This window comes from Macrosteles quadrilineatus, unplaced genomic scaffold (assembly GCF_028750875.1).
Source record: "Macrosteles quadrilineatus isolate MER2022 unplaced genomic scaffold, UCM_ALF_1.0 Scaffold_1__1_contigs__length_201487025, whole genome shotgun sequence".
In the NCBI taxonomy this organism is placed as follows: Eukaryota; Metazoa; Arthropoda; class Insecta; order Hemiptera; family Cicadellidae; genus Macrosteles; species Macrosteles quadrilineatus.
In genome coordinates this window covers 9,811,391-9,832,997 of record NW_026542594.1, presented here as the reverse complement: position 1 = coordinate 9,832,997, position 21,607 = coordinate 9,811,391, and the positions used below count along the sequence as shown (strand labels likewise).

General features: G+C 36.3%; 1 protein-coding gene across 1 annotated transcript in view; it reads left to right on the top strand.

Moving 5' to 3' along the window:
- The window catches only part of LOC128994973 (zinc finger SWIM domain-containing protein 8 homolog), a 197,732-nt gene that overhangs the window by 73,671 nt on the left and 102,454 nt on the right, over positions 1-21,607 (top strand). Inside the window, exons 9-14 of the mRNA XM_054419837.1 lie at positions 539-678; positions 808-974; positions 2,250-2,494; positions 17,971-18,087; positions 20,342-20,560; positions 20,952-21,122. Of these exons, the coding sequence (XP_054275812.1) occupies positions 539-678; positions 808-974; positions 2,250-2,494; positions 17,971-18,087; positions 20,342-20,560; positions 20,952-21,122 (1,059 nt within the window). The remainder of the gene's footprint in view (positions 1-538; positions 679-807; positions 975-2,249; positions 2,495-17,970; positions 18,088-20,341; positions 20,561-20,951; positions 21,123-21,607) is intronic.

The window sequence follows — 21,607 nt, the reverse complement described above, 5'->3', positions numbered from 1 at the left end:
GGAAACATTAGTAAGCACTGTTTGCATTGGTGCTGAATGATTGATTCTCAATAATTCTCTAATAAGTTCTAAACAGAATTTCCTCCAAAATGATATATTTAACACACTCTCTACCGATCGCCACATATTTGCGACGCTACAGTCATTGCCACAGCCCGAGGTATACATTATAATATTACACATAGACCGCGTGTCACTTGGTAACAGTACATGCAGACCACGGGCCAGTGATGCAGCAAGTCATATGACGTCACTAATCATCATATCCACAGACCAAGTGACGCAGTTGTGCGTCAGAAATCCCTGTAGACCACTGCAGAGAATTCAGGGCCTTCAAATAGACTGTTACGAATATCTAAGCTTTTTAATAACATTGGGACACCAACGCAAATATGCGACATTAGTCAGTCTATAGGTAGAAACCGGCAGTCGTATATGTGCGTCGCTGGTCCATAATTTAGTACTATAGCGGTAGCAAACATGTTAAGTTGCAATTTTGAACGTCACTTTCTGTTATAACCTATGTTGTTATGTGTAGGTGAACTCGTCACAGGTAGTGCTGGACCACCACCAGAGATCACATCATCATTACCACTACCACAACCTTCATCTGCACCACACCAATGGTAACAACAAACGGCTGGCCCGCAACACCAGTGGTACTAACCGGCAAGACAGGTGTGAAAACATATTACATTTCATTATTCATTTTTGCAATTTATTTTAGTTTGCAAGCACAATGATTTTGTCAAATAAAAATTCTGTTTAAAAGATTACCAAGCCATAATACTATTGTCTTTGTTACAGACACAACCAGATGTACCGACTAAACTTGCTGACCTACATGACCCACTCCCAGAGGCAGCAGCAGATGGTGGTTGGAGGCAATCACAGCTCTGTGTCCAGCGAAGGCTTCTGTGACGGAGATGTGGCCCCGCGCCAGGAACACGAGGAGACTGACTCTCAGGGTGGAGGTTGGTTCTCATTCATCTACTATGTGTTTAGGCACTGCCAAATTACTAAAAATGCGGGATTACTGGGTGCTGTCTTAAAAAGGTACTAGCTGTTGGCCCTTTCTACTTACGGGAATCAAGTAGTCGATTCCAACTGAATATAATTTAGGACTGCTATTTTAAACGCATAAAGAAAAGTTCTGGAAGTTTTAATAGGGAAAATCAACTTGTAAACTAATACCACTTTACCATCTACCTCTTTCATCCGATTATAGGCCTATACGATATGCATTTTAATCCGATAATTTTACAATAAAACATCAATTGTAATGAAAAGCCTTGAAGTGAGATATGGGAACGGGGTGTTATGGGGGTTTTTATGGGGTAAAAATTGGATCTCTAGTTTTTGATAGGTACTCAAAACATACAATTTCGTAATTTCTCTTTAAATCTTTTTAAAGAGCTTAAAAAAACAAATAACTTAGTACCGGTATATTGAAGTGTTTTTTACTGTTATTGGTTACGGAGAAAATTTAATAAATTGTAAATTTAAAATTACCATGATATTCTTATGGAGAATAAGTAAACTGTTGTAGTTTGCTTGCTTATAGATATATATTTTGATCAAATTTGGCAAATTCATTTATTTTGTAATAAGCTATTCATTTTTTACTAAAAACACACTTTATTACCCTCCCTGTAAAGCTGGGTTTTCCTAGACGCGGAGTCGGCCAGCGGAGAGAGGAACGTGGAGAGCGGAATTGAAATTAACATGGCATTCCGCTCCGCTGCTAGGAAAACAGTAACATTAAATTACCTAAGACAAGCTGAGTCCGCTCTCCGCGTTCCTCTCTCCGCTGGCCGACTCCGCACCTAGGAAAACCCGGCTTAACAGCAAATTTAGGTACTTGTTATCCTAATGTGATTTAAACAGACTTAATTGAAAATTCATTCAGTACATGGAAATTCGCTTAGTCTGCAGGTTTGCTGTGGCAGGGGTATTTTGTTTTTATTTTTGTTATACTTGGACATATGTTGAAATTAATATATTATTGTAAAATACATAACAGGACATAACTTAAAAATAATTAACAGAGAAATAAAAAAAAATAGGCTTAGGGCTTAAAGTGTTAGTACAAGAAATACTGCACATAAACCTTTGTATATTGTAACGATCTCTTTCAGCTCTACAAATAAAGTGTTTCTATTATTTTTTACTTTTCGCCTTTGTATTTTTATTGTGCAATGTGTAATTTATAATGTGTTCATAAATGGCATTGGATTTGTTTTGTCCAGGAGGCAGTGACTCATCATGGAGCAGTGGTCGGGAAGGAGAAGTAGAACCTGAGGGAGAGACAGTGACTCCCGCAAAGTTCATGGGCTATAGTGGAGATGACAGTGACTCCTCACCCCCTGCACCCCGCCCCCCTCCACATCCCTCACCACCTCGCCGTCTCAGTAAAGATGACTCCCTTAGTTCCAGCAACTCCGACTGGCAGCCTAGTGGGGATGAGTTCAACGTCTATTACTATGACCCTAAGGTAAAAGACAGGGCACAGTAACTCTCTGTATTTTTTTTATAACCTCAAGACATTTTAAAAGAAGCTAAGCAGCTTGATGTATTTTGCTCTATAACATTTTTTGAGTGGTAGTCTGTATGACCCAGCAAATTAATCCGGCTCCCTTGTAAATAACATTTATCATAGCCATCCTGTGCGAAGCATTCACACTGTATCCTCCTCTAATCCCGCTTAATTGAAGTACACAATGCTAAATAAACTAAAACAATAAATAAATAACTACAACAACAGCCTCCTTAGGTCTGAAATGCCTGAAGAAACCGTTTTAGTTGGGTACGCAGATGACATTGCAGCCTTAATAGCTGCTCGTAGTGTTGAGCTGGCCCAGGTAAAATTAAACCGAGTCATGCAAACTATAAACGCATGGATGGCAGATCACGGTCTCTCTCTCGCACTAAACAAAACTGAGATCATGATTCTGACCAAAAAGCGGATTGACACCATTGTGCCGTTGAGGGTGGGGGACGTCGAAGTCCAATCCGTTCGCGCCGCCAAGTATCTTGGTGTCATGGTGGACTCTAAGCTTAGCTGGCGGGACCAGATATTCCGAACGGCGGACAAGGCCGCTAAGGTTATCTCTTCTCTTAGCCGGTTAGTGGCCAATGTTGGAGGTCCTCGTTCCAGTCGCAGAAGGCTGTTGATGTCTACAGTTCAGTCTGTGCTCCTGTATGGTGCGGAAGTGTGGGCAGACGCGCTCAATAAGGAGGTGTATAGGATGCGGCTTGCCAGAGTGCAGCGTCAGGCAGCACTCAGGGTAGCATCCGCCTACCGAACAGTGTCTGAACCTGCCATCTTGGTGGTTGCTGGATTAATCCCCGTCAAACTTTTGGCGGTGGAGAGGAAAGCGATTTATCAGTGGCGCGGAGAGGACCATGCAAAAACGGAGGAGCGCAACCGCACCTACCAGCTCTGGCAGGAGAGCTGGGAACAGGAGTCGCGGGGACGCTGGACCAGGAGACTGATTCAGCAAGTCCAACCATGGGTTGACCGACGGTATGGTGAGGTGGACTATTACCTTACCCAGTTTCTGACAAGGTCACGGGTTTTTTCGGTCGTACCTTTTCAGGATGGGCAAAGCCGTGTCACCCAATTGCATCTACAGCCCAGGCACTCCCGACGACGCGGAGCACACCTTCTTCCGCTGCCAGCGTTGGGAAGGTCCCCGCCTGGAGACTGAACAACATGTAGGGCAGTTGTCGGTAGACACGGTCATTCCGATCCGATCCGAACGGAGGGTGAGGACAATTGGACCTGTATGTCACATTTCGTCCAGGATATTCACCGTACAAAGAAGCTAGAGCTTGACCGAGATGCAGTCTAGGTCATAAAGAAATTGAATGCCAGAAACGGCGCGAGCCCTGAGGGCTTAGGTCACACGTTGACCTGACCTGAAGTAATGTGACAAACAATCCCAGTTCTGTGTCCAACAGAGTAGAGGGAGTTTTTAGTGAGTAGTCTGGCAAGCTCATGAGTCTCACACTACAGGCTGGCTACCTGTGTGCGTTAAAGCATTTTTATGAAAAAAAAATGAAAAAAACTAAATGTCAGTCTATTGTAATTGAAAAAGGGCTTCTAGTTGAAAGTAATATGTGGTTAGATGAAAACTTATTCATAAAAAGTATTTCAGAATCAGATAGTGAAAACATAAAGTATTTTGGTGTTTACTTTTCCCAAGGGATCGTTTTTAATAAAGAAAGAATAATTAAATAATTCAAGTCCCAATTAGAAAGACTATCATTAACTACATTACTTTTGTCAAGCCAAAAGTTTAATATAACTAGAGGACCCATGCTGCTCCGCAGCGTAAAAAAAATATAACACCCAAGAAAAAAATCTAATTTATGATTTTTGATTGTGTAATACAGTATCTTAATCGCTTAAATAAAAGCCGATATTTCACTGAAAGCTCTTAGACCTAAATATATAGGATTATATAACTATAACTGGTGAAATACATTTTAAATTGATGTAAGAATTTGAAAATTAATCAAATTATTTTTTTAGTCCAGTAATACAGTAAGGTAAGTAAGTATATGCCGATGCGATGTGAAATCTTTGCGTGCATGACTTCAATTTGAGACCTAAATCATGCAAATTGGTTAGGTAGAAGAGCCAAACGAACTCGGAAAAGAGAAACCAAATTTAACTCCCATAAGAAATACATGGAGAGCAAATTTTGTGTACGTATAAGCCGAATGGGATTATAGATAAATATATGCCGATGCTTGATGGCAAATGTGTGCGTGCATACCTTCAATTTGAGACCTCAATCATGTTAATCGGTCGGGTAGAAGAGCCAAACGTTGTCGGAAAAGAAAAACCAATACAGTAGAGTCCCGCAAACTCGGCGTAATGTGGACTGGAAGGGTGCCGAGTTTGTGAAATGCCGGGTTACCGGGAACTAGGGTTAAAAATAAGAACAATAGAATTTTTAAGCTTTTTAACCTGCTTTTTTATTTATATTTATATTACAAGTCAGTATTAAGTCGTCAGATATAGTACAAATCCTTTTCAAGGACTATACTCCGGGAAATAAAATATAAAAATGATTGCAAATGTGGTGCCAATGCGAGTTCTCCACGGCAGAAGTCAGGACAATAACCGCTGCAGGCATGCCTATGGAGAGATTAAAACCCTTGCACATGCCCTTGGCTTCTGTCCGTTTGGTGAACTTCTAAGAAACACAAGGCACCACAAAGTAAGAAGTCTCATAGCAAATGCCTTCCGAAAATGGTATAATACATGGGAAGTGCAAGAAGAAGTACACTGTCTTTCTTCTAATGGAAGCACCAGAAGAGTAGATATTTTATTGATCGAAAGAGAAACAAACAAAGGCATAATTCTCAATCCAACAATTCAATTTGAAATAAACCTAAATCAACCTAATGAAGTAAATGAAGAAAAGAAAAAAAATTATGAATCTACCTTTGAATATTTCAATCAAAAATTCAAAATTTTGAAAATTTAGGTGATTGGATTGTTTATTGGTTCGAGAGGAACATAATCAAAATTTTTTGTGAACTTTTGGAAACAATATGATTTGGACAGATCCTTTTTGAAAATATTATCCATGAAACATTAAGAGGTTCATTGGCTATAATAAGAAATCATTTATATGGCAAACATAAAAATTAATCAGTCTTATAGCTGTTATAATCCTTCAATATTTTAAGTGTACAATTTTTCTGTGTCATTGGCAACCTTATTTTTTAAGGCAGACGTATTTATTTTTATAAATAAATTCTTTTCTTTAACCAAGTAGTTTGTTTAAAGCATCAAATTTTATCCCTTGTGTAACGTGCCTATTTTGAGGGGGGTCAAACTAGCATATTCCTATGTCTAGCCTATCCCTAGACATAGCCTACCAGTCCTAACTAAGGTTATAGGTTAGAAGGCTAACCTTAGTTATAACATCACTAGTAATTATAGGCATGATACACTGTTGTGTTTGGTAATAAATTAGTGTAGAACGAGAGTTATTAAGACTGTAAGACTGTATTGTTCGCGTTCATCACGAACGCGAACAATCAATCCGGCATCTCAACTGTCTCGACTTAATACTAATAAAATCACACCCCCAATTGCAGTTCGGCGAAATTTTGACAATTGCAATCATTTGATGCACGTACAATTTTCGCCCGAACGTGAATTTCCGAGCTACGAATTAGATATTAATAAATCGTCTTACACCAGCGACAAACGCGACTTTAGATGTTGATTGTACAAGCATGGGACCACGAGAGATGGCGAGACGGTAGCACACGGCACGGTTCGAGTGTAGTGTTCCTCCGCGTTACGTCATGTTGGACTGACTTGTCCATTGCCTGGCGCGGATTTTAAATCTTTTGCATTTGAAATCGGCACAAAAAGCAAATGATGTACATACTCTTAGATTAGAGCTTGATCGTTCCATTGTAGACTTAACTAACTGGTTTGCGGCAAATGGTTTAAAACTTAATAATTCTTAAACACATATTATGCAATTCCAAACACTACAGAATAAGCAAAACATAATTTTTGAATTACCATATGAAAATGATATTTTAGCTTTTGTCGAACAAACAAAATTTGTAGGCTTAAATATTGATACAAATTTGACATGGAAACGTCACATTGAAATATTAGCTAAAAAATTACATTCAGCTTGTTTCCAGATGTATGTTTTAAGAAACATAATAGATTCTAAAACAAAGGTCATAGTTTATTATGCCATATTTTTTTCCATTATGCAATATGGTATTGAGTTATGGGGCTCAACATTGTAACGGTCAGAAAAAGCGACCCACCAATTTTTTTTGTGACGTTTTGTTTATTGTCACCAAGCGTTGGACAGTGAGTTTAGTCAAGGATCGTTGTGGTGACGCGGCGACGGCGAATGGAAATTTCCACGAGCGGGCAGCAACCTGCTACTCAAGACAGTAATTCCCGCTATAGCCACTTACACACGGAGCGCTAGTGTCTCAGTTCGGAAGGAGTGGGGGAAGACTGGACATTCTCTTTTGACCGAGCTCGACGGTCATTCTCGTTCTCGCCATCTAACCGATCGGACCTTGTCTCGAAAACGTAAGTCATGATTCGACAGTTTAAGCCTAGGTTATAGTTATTTTGTCGTTTACATCAGAACTAACCCACGATAGTCGCATTAGCATTGGTATAACGCAATTTCGAATATTAGTGGAGAAAATCACTGTTTTCCGAAATATTAATCTTTTACATAAAATATTCCATAAGTAGGGGAAAAAGGGCGTTTCTCGAACACTCGTCGTCCCAGGATATTTTATTTGAGTTTGAAATTTAAGTTACAGTTTTTGAGCAGTTCGTTGTGCTGGGACCAGGGACACCATACCCTGACACCCGCATAGTTTAAGATCGAAATCGATCACTTCGTTGTCTTTTATTATTTTTCGAGCAATTCGTCGTGCAGGGACCAGGGACCCCATACCCTGACACCCGCACAGGTTAGTGTTCGAAATAGTTCACTTCATCGTTTCTATTTGTTTTTCGAGCAGTTCGTCGTGCAGGGACCAGGGACACCATACCCTGACACCCGCATAGCTATGATCGAAATCGATCACTTCGTCGTTCTTTATCCGTTTTCGAGCAAGTCGTCGTGCTGGGACCAGGGACACCATACCCTGACACCCGCATAGTTTAAGATCGAAATCGATCACTTCGTTGTCTTTTGCTATTTTTCGAGCAATTCGTCGTGCAGGGACCAGGGACCCCATTCCCTGACACCCGCACAGTTTAGTGTTCGAAATCAATCACTTCGTCGTTTCTATTTGATTTTCGAGCAGTTCGTCGTGCAGGGACCAGGGACACCATACCCTGACACCCGCATGGTTTAAGACCGAAATCGATCTCGATAAAGATCCGGAATCAATTTGGCAAGCCCCTCCTTTCAAATTGCCTTAGCAGTCACTTGGCATATCAAAAGGTGAATAAAGGAGCAAGCATATTTAGTCTCATTACAAAAACTAAATATTTTTTGAAACCTACAAAATTTGACTACGACTGTGCTTTTGAACAACTGACAAATGAATTTAAAAAAAGACAGCTTAAGATACTTATATGTTCAGCAATGGGTTGCGTTAGAGATCAAATATGGCCAGATCACTTTATACAAAACTTAATAAGATTTCAAAATAATACTGGAGCAATTGTAAATATTATCTGCTATTATCAAAACTCAAATAGGCTTTTATACAACGGTGTACCCTATAACTATTTTCTGAAACGTCTACAACAAATTATTGATGTCCATCACACCCAACAGTCTTCCCCTATCAGCGAGCTTCACTTGGAATCATCTGCATCCGTTTCCAATAGATCGACACTAGACCAAAGAACTTCACCTAAGCCGACTCACAACAGCCCAACCTCCACTAGTAACCCTGCCAGTCCAAAAGTCACTCCTGGTGATCTTCAGTTTAGTGAAGTGGTCAAGCTTCCGGGAAGTGTTAAAAAGCAGAGCAGTGGCGCATTAGAGAGTGTAAATAGTGTAAATATTCAAGTTTCACCATGTCAAATGTCTTTAAATAATAGTAGTTTTTTATGAATACCAATTTGTCATCAATTTTGAAGGGGGTTAGCTTTAAGTATAAGAGTATATCATGTGTTAAAACTTATCCAGAGTTTCCAAAAGAATCCAATTCAATCCATACATTAACTACTAAACAAAGAGAAATTGAAGAAAATTTCTCTTACCCCAAAGAAATAATTCCTTTAAATGTTGATAAAAATTCATCTTTTTTAAATGCTGATAAATCCTCTAAATCCTCTAATGTAAGCCTTTTAGACCAAGATAACTACTGTGTAAATTGCAAAGAGTGTCATTTTGATCTGTATAAAAAATGTGTTAAGTGGGAATATGGTCAAACCTTTTGTGCAAATAAGAAAAATGCATTTATCATGCACTTGAATATTCAGGGTGGTCTGGTGAAAAAACTGCATGATATACACTTATTTTTGGATGATTCAAATGTTGATGTAGTGTGTTTGAATGAGCATTGTTTACAGGATAATCAAATAAATTTGTTATCAAGTCTAAACAAATATAAGTTAGCAGCTTATTATTGTAGAAGCTCAATTGCAAGGGGAGGTTCATGCATACTTTTGAAACTTGATTATGTTTTTAAAGAAATGACAGATTTATATATATACAATGAAGAAAGTATTTTTGAAGTTTGTAGTATTGAAATACCTATTTTGAATGTTATTATTGTTTCAATTTATAGAACTCCATATGAGAATAATTTTATAATATTTATAGATAAATTAGAATTGCTACTTTCTAAGCTACAAAAATATGTAAAAACTTATCAGATTTGTATAGCAGGAGATTTTAATATAGATATTTTAGAAACCTGCAGCTCACCCAGCCATAAAACTAGGTTTTTAAATTTAATCAGCATGTACGCGTAGGGGTGTGCGAAGCAGCAAAAAATTTTCGATTCGAAGCAACGATTCGATTCAAAAGATTTTCGATTCGATTCGATGCAACTCGATTCGAAGCAATACGGTATTTTTCTATTCATAATTGTCAATTGAGTGGATTAACAATAATTAAAATTTATCACATTTGTGTAATACAAATTTTTGTTGATGTGGTATTAGGCCTATTCATACTTACATATGAATTTTAGGTGAAAAAATATTTATTTTCAATCATATGTATTAGAATAACTGCTGGAAATACCAGTGAGCTGCTTTACTTGCCTATTTCATAATTTTTACTTGGAATTGGCTCAACTGCAAGAAAGAAGAAAATATTTTTTTTATCAAGACATTCATTCTCATTTTAATAACTGTTTAAATAACTAAATAGGTACCGGTAGCTAAATTACAACAAATTTGAATGGAACTTAATATAAAAAGACCATTAAGAAATAAATTTACATATCACAAGTTTAGGGCCTGTGGACCGGCTTCAGGACTGCAAGCAAGAAGAAAATAAAAATAATATGTTTCCACCATGCAACATGTATCATTCATTCCCTGCCTCCTAACCTCCTTAGTATAATAACCTCACACTTACATTATTTGTTACATCATCATAAATAAAGAATTATTATTGGCATCAGTAGGCCTACAGCTTTACATAGGCATTATTTTTATAGGGCCTAAAATAGTAATATGCTAGAAGCAACATGTCAAGTGGAGAACTCATTGAAGAAAAGATATTGTGTAAACTAATTTCCTATAAAACTCAAAAACAGTAAATAACATACAAACATTGTTTATGGTATAATTAATAAGGACTAAAAAATGCATATCATGTCATACAGTAGTATAGACCTACCGGTACTGCAAGAGATTAAAATCCTAAAACAACTGATTTTGATAGCTAATGAATGAAAAGAATTAAAAATCCATAAAATGAAGCTAAACAATATCACAACTAATTAGGTACCCGAAAAGTAACTCTTAAATAATATATAGAAGATTAAAATAATATTAAATCAAGAGACAAGAAAGTTAAATGCTATCTTCTAGTGCCCTTGGCAACACAGGTCAATGTTTTTAAACTACCCTCAATGTTTTTGGAACAGCAGGGCCTTTTTCTCTTAAGGAAGGGTAGTAGTATGTCAACAAAAACAATGAATCAGTCTCACCAGCCAGGCCCGGGCAACGATGTGTGAATTCAAGGTCATAGACCCTCCCCCTCCCCTCTTACACCACCCGGTTGCTACCCAGTTGCTTCAATTGCTGACAAAATGCAAGTGATGAAACAAGGAAGTAGAGACAAAGAAATATATTTCTTTATTCAAAAACACAAAACTGTTAGAGATTATTTTCAAAGAAATTAATTCAATGTAATTTGTGAGTTGTAAATATTGTATTGGATCTTAGAAATATATTTTTTTAACCCTATTTAACCAAGATACAGATCTGTTCACTATATCAGATATTTCTTTTGTTTATAATTTATTATGTAAAATACTAAAATATATTTTTAATTAGGTATTGAATGAACAATAAATGATTATACTAGTATGTCTGGATAAATAGTCTTTCTATTCTTTTGACTTTGTTTTCTTTGCACTGTTAGTGTTGCGTCACGGCTTTTGTCTTGTTACTCTTATCAGTAGACGACTAGACCTGGCTCTGGCTAGTGGCAGTGCGGCAATTGCTCTGTTGTGTCTTTATTCTTAAAGGTCGTGAGCCAACTTAATTTTTAATTCTCATTTGAACATTTTAATTCCTCTGTAATAGATATAATAATATAAGAGTGTTTCTTTGGAAATAAATTATTCTTTTTTTTCTTTTGCCCCAACAAAAATTCGGAGACGGGACCGACAGACACCTAACAAAAATACCAAATGTATCAGTCTATAACATTGATCTTACTAGTTAAGTATTAAGTAACAATTTTTCAGACTTATTTTTAAAATGATTTTGGAGTAACCTACCTTGTTTTGGCTAGGTTCACAGTAGTAAAATATTTCACACACTGCTTACATCAAGACAAAAAACAAAACCTCTAATCATTTGCAATGTCAAAACAAAAAAATATAAAACAATTAAAGCTATATTTAATGCAAAGAATGTATTAAATAAGAACGCCTTCGTAAAGGAAACGCAACAGCAACGCGCTCCTGTATTGCGGGTATTGCATTGACTTTCTGCAGGCGTTTTTCGTATATGGATACTGACTCCCTCGTGAATCGAATCGTTTTTTGACCACCACTGAATCGAATCGCGATTCGATGCATCGAATCGAATCGAATCGAAATTTCGATGCATTTTCGATGCATCGCACACCCCTAAGTACGGTTTTACAATTAATTTTCGTTCTCCAACTAGAATAACTATAAATACAAGCTCATGCATTGACAATATTTTAACTAATGACAACTTTGTTTTTAACCAGAATATAAGATCTAAAATGAACCTTGAACTAGGTGTTTCGGATCACAGGGCACTTTTTATTGAAATTTCAAGAAATACTGCACTTTGCAAAAAAATACAGTACAAAAAAAGATTATTTTCAAAACAAAATAAAGCGCTTTTTTATCAACACATATCAGGAGTTAATTGGAATACATTGCCTCAACAAGATGCTCAAACTAATTTTAACAATTTTTTCAATCAGTTGTTAGTAAATTTTGATAAATGTTTCCCTCTTAAATTTTACACTAACAAACCACCCAAAAATAAATATAGGAAAAGCTGGGTGACTAAAGGTATTAAAATATCAAGTCAGAGAAAAAGAGAGCTAAGCACTATTGCCAAAACGGTTCAAGATGTTAATTTTAAAAAGTATTACAAAAACTATAGAAAAATATTTAAAGCTGTTTGCGATAAGGCTAGGAAAATGTTTAATTGTAAAGTTATATCATCTTCAGATAATAAGAGCAAAGCGGTGTGGAATGTTGTGAAGTCTGAACTTGGAGTCCTGAATTCCAATCATTTGGATTTCCCTGATTTGTGTGTCGGAGACAAGCAATTAAAAGATGGACAAAATGTGGTAAATTTTCTCAATGATAAATTTTGTAACATTTACAAAAATATAAATTGTATGCCTTGCTTACACACTGCAACTAATTTGATTAATAATACTAGTAGGCCTAATAATATAAGAATGAAATTTCAGTTCAGACATGTATCGATTTTAGAAATTAAAAAAACCGTTAGAAATTTAAAAAATAAAAAATCTTCTGGATGGGATGAAATTCCTATTGAATTAATTAAAAATGCCATAAACCATATTGCAGAGCCTCTGTGTCTAGTAATCAATCAATGTTTTGATGAAGGAATTTTTCCCTATCAATTAAAAAATGCTGAGCTGAAACCACTTTTCAAAAAAGGCTCAGTAATGGACCCTGATAACTATCGTCCTATTTCAATACTCCCATCTTTGTCTAAAATCTTTGAAAAAATTGCTTACAACCAAATCTATTCATATTTCGAAAATAATGATTTATTTACCAATAAACAATATGGTTTTAGATCTGGGAAAAACACTATATCTGCTGTCTCAGATTTCATAAATCAGGTTTCTGATGGCTTGGATGGGTCTCAGAGCACAGCTGCGGTGTTCTGTGATCTATCCAAGGCATTTGATTGTGTAAATTACAATATATTAATGAGTAAACTTAAATATTATGAATTTTCTGATATGGCTTTGTCTTGGATGCATTCATATTTGACTAACAGACATCAAAGAACAATAATCGTAAAAAATGGTAAAAAATGTATTTCACAGTGGCTTAACACTAAATGTGGGGTTCCGCAAGGGTCAATACTAGGCCCCTTGCTATTTTTAATATTTATAAATGACTTACCTCGAAATGTATCGTCTAACCTTATCTTATATGCTGATGACACTACAGCAATAGTTAAATCAAATAATTTGCAAAATCTTAAACAAGAAATCAGTCTTTCTATTCTTAATTTATCTAATTGGTTTACAGCCAACGGGCTAAAACTTAATAATTCTAAAACACAGGTGATGTTATTTCAAACAATTCAGAATAGGCAAAACTCCACTGTTGAATTATCTTATGATAATAATATTATATCCTTTACTGAAAATGCAAAATTTTTGGGTTTAGATATCGATAAGAATTTAACATGGAAAACACACATAAAAATGGTAGTTGGTAAATTAAATACGGCTTGCTTTCAAATGTATGTTTTGAGAAATGTAATAGATTTAAAAACTAAACTCACAGTGTACTATGCAATGTTCTTTTCTGTCTTGCAATACGGGATTGAATTATGGGGAGCAACTTCTTATTCTAAAGCAGTTTTCAAAATTCAGAAGAAATTTATAAGGATTTTATCATTTATGCCTAAAAGAACCTCATGCAGAGCTTTATTTGCTAAATATGAGATATTAACTTTGCCTTCACTTTATATATTTAAAATGATGGTGAATTTTAAAATTAATTATCAAATGTACAATGATAAACAAATCAGTCATCCATATCTTACACGCTCAAAAAATTTTCAATATCCAAGACATCGCCTTTGTTTATATGAAAGATCTCCTTATTATATGGGATTAAGGCTTTACAACAGTCTACCCACTAATTTTAAAGAAATTAACAGTATTTCAAAATTTAAAAATGATTTCAAACGATACCTTTTACAGAAAAATTATTATAATATTTCCGATTATTTAAATGATAAGTAAATATATTTTAGTTTAAGCTATGTGGATTTTAGTTTTGTTATGTAACTTAGTGTTTAAGATCTCTGACAATATCACCTGTTTCACCAGCTAACGCTGGATCTGTGAAATGTTTAGTGATAATAAAGTAATATTTCATTTCATTTCATTTCATCACTTCGTTGTCTTTTATTATTTTTCGAGCAATTCGTCGTGCAGGGACCAGGGACCCCATACCCCGACACCCGCACAGTTTAGTGTTCGAAATCGATCATTTCGTCGTTTCCATTCGTTTTCGAGCAAGTCGTCGTGCTGGGACCATGGACACCATACCCTGACACCCGCATAGCTAGGATCGAAATCGATCACTTCGTCGTTCTTTATCCGTTTTCGAGCAGGTCGTCGTGCTGGGACCAGGGACACCATACCCTGACACTCGCACAGTTTAGCGTTCGAAATCGATCACTTCGTCGTTCTTTATCAGTTTTCGAGCAGGTCGTCGTGCTGGGACCAGGGACACCATACCCTGACACCCGCACAGTTTAGTGTTCAAAATCGATCACTTCGTCGTTTCCATTCGTTTTCAAGCAAGTCGTCGTGCTGGGACCAGGGACACCATACCCTGACACTCGCACAGTTTGGCGTTCAAAATCGATCACTTCGTCGTTTCTATTTGTTTTTCGAGCAAGTCGTCGTGCTGGGACCAGGGACACCATACCCTGACACCCGCACAGTTTAGTGTTCGAAATCGATCACTTCGTCGTTTCTATTCGTTTTCGAGCAAATCGTCGTACTGGGTCCAGGGACACCATACCTTGACACCCGCACAGTTTAGGGTCGAAATAGATCACTTCGTCGTTTTTATTCGTTTCCGAGTGAGTCGTTGTGCTGGGACCAGGAACCCCATACCCTGACACCCGCACTATTTAGGATTGTAATCGTTTACTTCTTCGGATTTTATTGTTTCAAGCAGTTCGTCGTGCTGGGACCAGGGACCCCATACCCTGACACCCGCACGCTGCCCCGTCGGAACAGATCACGCTTTTCGAGGAAGTTTCGCCTTTTTATTAGATTCGACAGACCCTCAGGAGTGGCGGTGGTGAGGCGTTGAAGACAGAACTGAGTGTTCTATGGTCTAAGAATAACGACCTGAGCAATCTCCTGACAAGGGTTAAATCCGCCAATGCTGACCCGGGTTTTAGGATTTTGGTGGTGAAACGGTTGACCCCTGGAAAATACCCGGCTGCTGAACTATTTTTGGGCATTCAAATTCAATTTTCGGCAACCACCCTAAAATACCGGTCACAACATCATGTGCCTCAGTCATTTTTAAGATACAAAAGAAGTTTTTAAGAATCTTATCATTTACACACAAAAAAAAGTCATGTAAACCGCTTTTTGAAACATATGGAATGTTAACAATGCCTTCACTTTACATTTATAAAATTCTGGTATACTTCAAGAGTAATGCACAATTATTTATAAACAATCAATTTATTCATCAATACCCACGTTCAACACGTTCAAAAAAAATTTGCAGTATCCAAGACATCGGCTATGCCTGTATGAAAGATCGCCGTACTATATGAGTCTGAGGCTTTACAACGGTCTACCTGCTCATTTTAAAAATATCAATAGCATTGTTAAGTTTAAGAAAGAATTAAAAACATTCCTTATAAAAAAGAAATATTATAAAATAGATGAGTATTTAAATGACTGTTTTTTAAAAAGTGACTAGTTTAATTTTAATCCTTAGTTTTAATTTTTATTTTTGTTAGCTAAGAAACGACAATGTCATCTGTTTCACCAGCTTTGCTGGAAATGTGAAATGTTTTATGGCAATAAAGTTATATTATTATTATTATTATTACTATTCCCTGTGTCAGTTTTTTTTAGTTTGCTTGGACTAATAGAGATTTAGTGAAATAACAAAAAAAATTGACGTTTTATTGTAAAATTGTTTAAATATTTCCGTAAACAAATACTTTCTACTTATACGTTCTTATACGTACTTATACGTTCTTTATACGTTCTACTTTTATGTTTCGTAACACATTTTTGTCTGGAATTGGAGCATTCAGCATTGTGTATTGCAAACAGAGGAGTAAGAGGGGAAGGTCTATGACCTTTAGTAGGATGCTAGAGACAGTAATTTTTGGCTTGTTTACATCCTACCTTCAGTGAAAAAGACCTTGCAGTTTCAAAATATTGACTTGTGATGTTAATTAAACAAACCGACAAACCGAGGTTCTGCATTTATTTTAGGTACTTATTTTTCCTGGAATGTGTCTCGGTAACCGCTACACGGTTAATTTAACTACCTTAATCGGGAGTTAAGTTTAGTACCTTTGGATGAATAGTCTTTCTTTTGACTTTGTTTTCTTTGCACTGTTTCGTCATTGCACAGTTGTTATCAGTCAGATGATATGACTGGCTCTGGCTAGTGGCAGTGCAGCATTGCTCTGTGCTCTGCTGTGTCTTCATTATCAAACCTCGTAAACATACTGAATATTTAATTTTCATTTTAACATTTTAATTTCTCTGCAGTAATAGATATAATATAAGAGTTTCTTTAAAAATAAATGATTTTTTTTTGCCGGAACAAATCTCTGAACTAATCCGATATCACGGGCCTTCCCCAGGCCCGACCCGATCCAAAAAAATTGGGGACCCACAGACCCCTTATTTTTAGACCGTGATTGGTTATGGAGAACATTTAAAAATCCCATGTTATTCTCATTGAGAATAAGTAAACTCTTACAGTTTGCTTGTATATTAATATATTTTGATCAAACTAGACAAATTTATTTATTTTATACTAAGCTATAACTTATATTGGAGATATTGGCAAATTAATAAAAATGTAAAGTAATACTAAATTTAACGGTTCAAAAAAGCCAATATATAATAATTTTTTTTCAACACAGCTTGAAGATGAAAACATAGTTTTGGAAAGCACGTATGGAATTAAACAAATTATTGTATATTGGCCTTATTGAACCTTTAACAAACTCACTCCCGTGTGGTGAGAGACCTTACATACAGAGGAGTGTGATGGCTGGGACTGAACCTGTTAACACCCTCACTCCCGTGTGGTGAGAGACCTTACATACAGAGGAGTGTGACGGCTGGGACTGAACCTGTTAACACACTCACTCCCGTGTGGTGAGAGACCTTACATACAGAGGAGTGTGACGGCTGGGACTGAACCTGTTAACACACTCACTCCCGTGTGGTGAGAGACCTTACATATAGAGCGAGTGTGACGGCTGGGACTGAACCTGTTAAATTTAGTATTATATTACATAATCTGTTATTAATATTTTATTAAAAAACACACTTTAATATTAGCAGCAAACCTAGGTACTCGTTTAACCCAATGTTTTTTTAAATAAATTTAAGGGAAAATCAAATCAGGCAAATGGAAATTCGCTTAGTGTGCAGGTTTGCTGCGGCGGGGGAGTTTTTACATTTCTATACAGGGAAACAAATTTAAAAAAAATTTTATAGGCCTATCTTGGATTTTATTTAATACATTTCCTGTTCATGAAAAAAAGTTTTTTAACTACAAAAGCAATTTTTTTCACCTTTATTTCAAAAATAACTTTCTAAATATTTGCTCTTTTAATAAAGTCATTATATTACGCACAATACATTTTGTTCAATATGTTCAATATGTTTGCTCTATTGGTTGGATTCATTTATATGAATTTTTAAAAATATGTCTGCAAAGCCGCATAAATTGCCTTGCCATCATAGAGTTAACTATGCCAGTTAGAGGGTTAAACAAAATTAATTAATTGTGTATGTGTGTTTTCAGGCTCTGGAGAACAGTGGTGCTGGTGCTAACAATGCTAATGGAGGAGAAGCCAACAACGGCCAGCCTGCCGCTGCTGCGGACAACAAGCCTGCCGAACAGGCCGGCCCCAACACGAAGGTAACAGATATTTAAGGTGTGCGGGCATCCGAAAAAATCGGATTGGATTCCGTTTGGTTAGGATATCCGAATCTGACTTATGCCCAGATTTGATATTCGACACTAACCTTTAAATATCCAACTTTTTTGGATAGACTATGTACTTTGAGGTTTTAGACTGAAAATAAAATCTTCATAACCATAATTAGTTTCCCAGGATGTAATTGCAACAAGGAACTAAGCACTGATGCACATTTTTAGCGAATTTCCCAATAGGGAAGTAGCTATTACTGTAGGTGGCACGGTAAGACCTAGGCCCGGGACCGATTTACTTTTCATTTTGATGTCCCCAGAGGCAAAAAACACCATTCGTTCAAATTGTTATATATGTATATATGTATTTATATACAGGGTTTAAAAAAATTCTTAACTAGGGATGGGCCGACTCCAATTCTCGATACCTCGATACCTTCGATACCAGTGGTATCGATGAATTGCAGATATTCAATACTTCGCTTCATTGCACTCGATACAGATTCTGAGAAGTGAGGTTAATTATGATGCTAAACTCAACTGACGTTGAAGGTTATAAAGAGTGGCACATCATAGTTTATTTGAAATACTCTTAAGTCAGCAATATAAAATTCCAAGTTCATTTCACAACGAATTACTTGTTCAACTGACAACTAGTAGAACAGAACTCTAGTTGAATTTGAATGATAGAGGCGTATCACTTGCCGCCATGTTGTCAGATCGAGGGCAATGTTGCCAGAAGCATTGAATATGTATAAATATAATACACATAAAGTGTATAGTCATTAATGGTACTAGTAAAACTCACGTTTTCTATCTCGTGATGGGCTTTATGTACATTTCATTAGCAGCTTAAGAGATTGATAACTTGCTGATCATAGCGTATAATATCATTGACTATAAACACAGTTCGTGAGTATATAATCAATGGTTGATCCTTTAACCCTATAAGTATCGTCCACCCCATATTGGGCGGGTTTTTTGATGCGTACGAGTGTCGCCCCCCAAAATCGGGCGAGTTTGTAGGTGCTAAGTTTTGTTTGTCATTTGTATATATGCTTGATCAATGTCCCAGCTTACTTATAGCAACTGTTCAGCTAATTCAGGGCTTCATGGTGACTATAGGAGACGGCCGTTTTGCGACTATGTATTTTTATCATTATATGTTGTTTTTCTCTGACTACAATGAAACAGCTGTTGTGAGTTTTCAATTGTAAATTAATTGTTTAACTTATGTTTTGGTGTGTTGTTTGTTTGCTGAAGGTGTGTAGTGATTTGTTCAAAATGGGTTGTGGTCTCTGATCCAGTGATGTGACGAACTCCATGTGATGTGATGTGACTTTTATGTGATTCTTTAAATAATTTAAGTGATATTGAAGATGACTTTGATATTGGCTTTGAGTCTATAACTCAAGCAATATGGAACATTCATTGTAGGCCTAGATGCACTAATTCTTATGCAAACAATAATGTACCCCTGCCGTAGCAAACATGCCGTCTAAGTGAATCTCCATTTGGCTGAATTGATTTTCAATTGATCTATTTTATTAACATTAGGTGTAACGAGTACCTAGGTTTGCTGCTACAAGGAAACAAATTAAGTGTGTTTTAAGTAAAATAATTATAGCTTAGTATAAAATCAATATATTTGCCAAGTTTGATCGAAATATATCCATAAACAAGCAAAGACAACATTTTACAATATTCTACATAAGAATAACATAGGAATGTTAAATTTACAATTTTTTAAGTTTTCTCCGTAATCAATAACCGTACAAAAACACTTTGATACACTGAATTGTTTGTTTTTTAAGCTATTTGAGAAGGTTTAGAGAAAAATTGGGAAAATTTATGTTTTATCGGTACCTTTGAAATGCAATTTAAATATCAACAGTTGTTTCATTAAAAAGTTGTGTAAAATTATCCATATGGTCATAATGTAAACAAATCTGGAGAGAAAACTCGACCAAGGGAATTGACATAAGTTTATCTTTTGATGGCTCATCTACAGACCCTTTTTTAGATACCTCTATCAAGCTTCTACGCCTAGCCGTTCTCTCAAATTAGTTGCCACAAAAACCCTGTTTTATTCCTCCATAAGAATAAACTTTTTTTAGACAACTCTACCAAGTTTCTACGCCCAGCTGTTCTCTCAAATTAGTTGCCACAAGGAAAGACATGTAGCATGTTAAATATATAGATTAAATCTAGCCATAGTTGTACTAAGGTGATTTTTATGTAGGAGTCACCAGCGGTTACTGCTCAGAATGTGTTACAAAACATTCAAGGCCTGGAGGACCCCTGGGAGATTCTTTTTGCCAGAGCGGAAGGACTGCATGCTCATGGCCATGTGCGAGAGGCGTGCACTTTAGGTGTGCGACTGGCAGAGGAAATGTTGGCTAACCCACCAGACCTCATGATAGATATACCTCCCATACAAGCCAAGGGGAAGCGGAAGAAGGTTAGTCCTAGGTTCAGTTTGATTTATAAACCTCATTCAATTAAGCATTGCTGATTCAAGAGAAAATAAATAATCAGTGTATTCTTTTAATATTACACAGTTTATTGACTAACAACTCTAGTAGTTATTGTGTTTACCAGTCAAGATGCCAGTGTCATTGTTGTCTACACCAACCACCTCCTCACCGGCTCTATCTAGCACATTACTGTAACACCCCATACTAGAGCATTCTCTGATCCCATTTCTTCTGTGCTACTGATTTACAATTCTCATGAATTTTACAATCTCAGAGTCTACATTAACTTAGTATAGTTCTAAAATGTCTAAAATATAAAGGTAAAATAAAACTGTACTACTAGTAAAATTGATTTACCTATGATTATGTTGACAGGTCAACCCAGCATCACACCAGCTAAGTGTGATAGCCTCCAACACCTTGGCTAAGTGTGGTTTCTTGTGTCAAGTTCTGGCAGAGAATGCAGACTACTTCCACTTGGCATTCAAAGTTGGTTTGTTTGGACTGGAGCTTGCCCGGCCCCCTGCCAGCACCAAACCCCTCGAGGTAAATAACTTTAACTATAATTCTAGAATTACCTAAGACTAGATATACAGGGTGTCCCGGAACTCTCTACCAAAATTTTAGAGCATTGTTCCTGAGTTAGAAACATATGTAAATACCATATTTAAATTGGCCGGAAGTCCTTATTTACTTACACAGCCGCCATTTTGTTTTTTTCACATATTAATTTTTTTCCAAAGAATGGTTTAACATAAGAAATTGAAACTTTGCACAAACATTTATGACAACCAAACAAAGCTAGGAAAAAATTATGAAGATCTTCCAAATTCATAAAACAAAATCACGGCCATTGATTTTTTTTTTATCAACGGTTTTTGAGTTATTATTTTAAATCGCCGCCATTTTGTTTTATGAATTTGGAAAATCTTCATAATTTTTTTCTAGCTTAGTTTGGTTGTCATAAATGTTTGTGCAAAGTTTCAATTTCGTATGTTAAACCGTTCTTTAGAAAAAAAAGTGATAAAAAC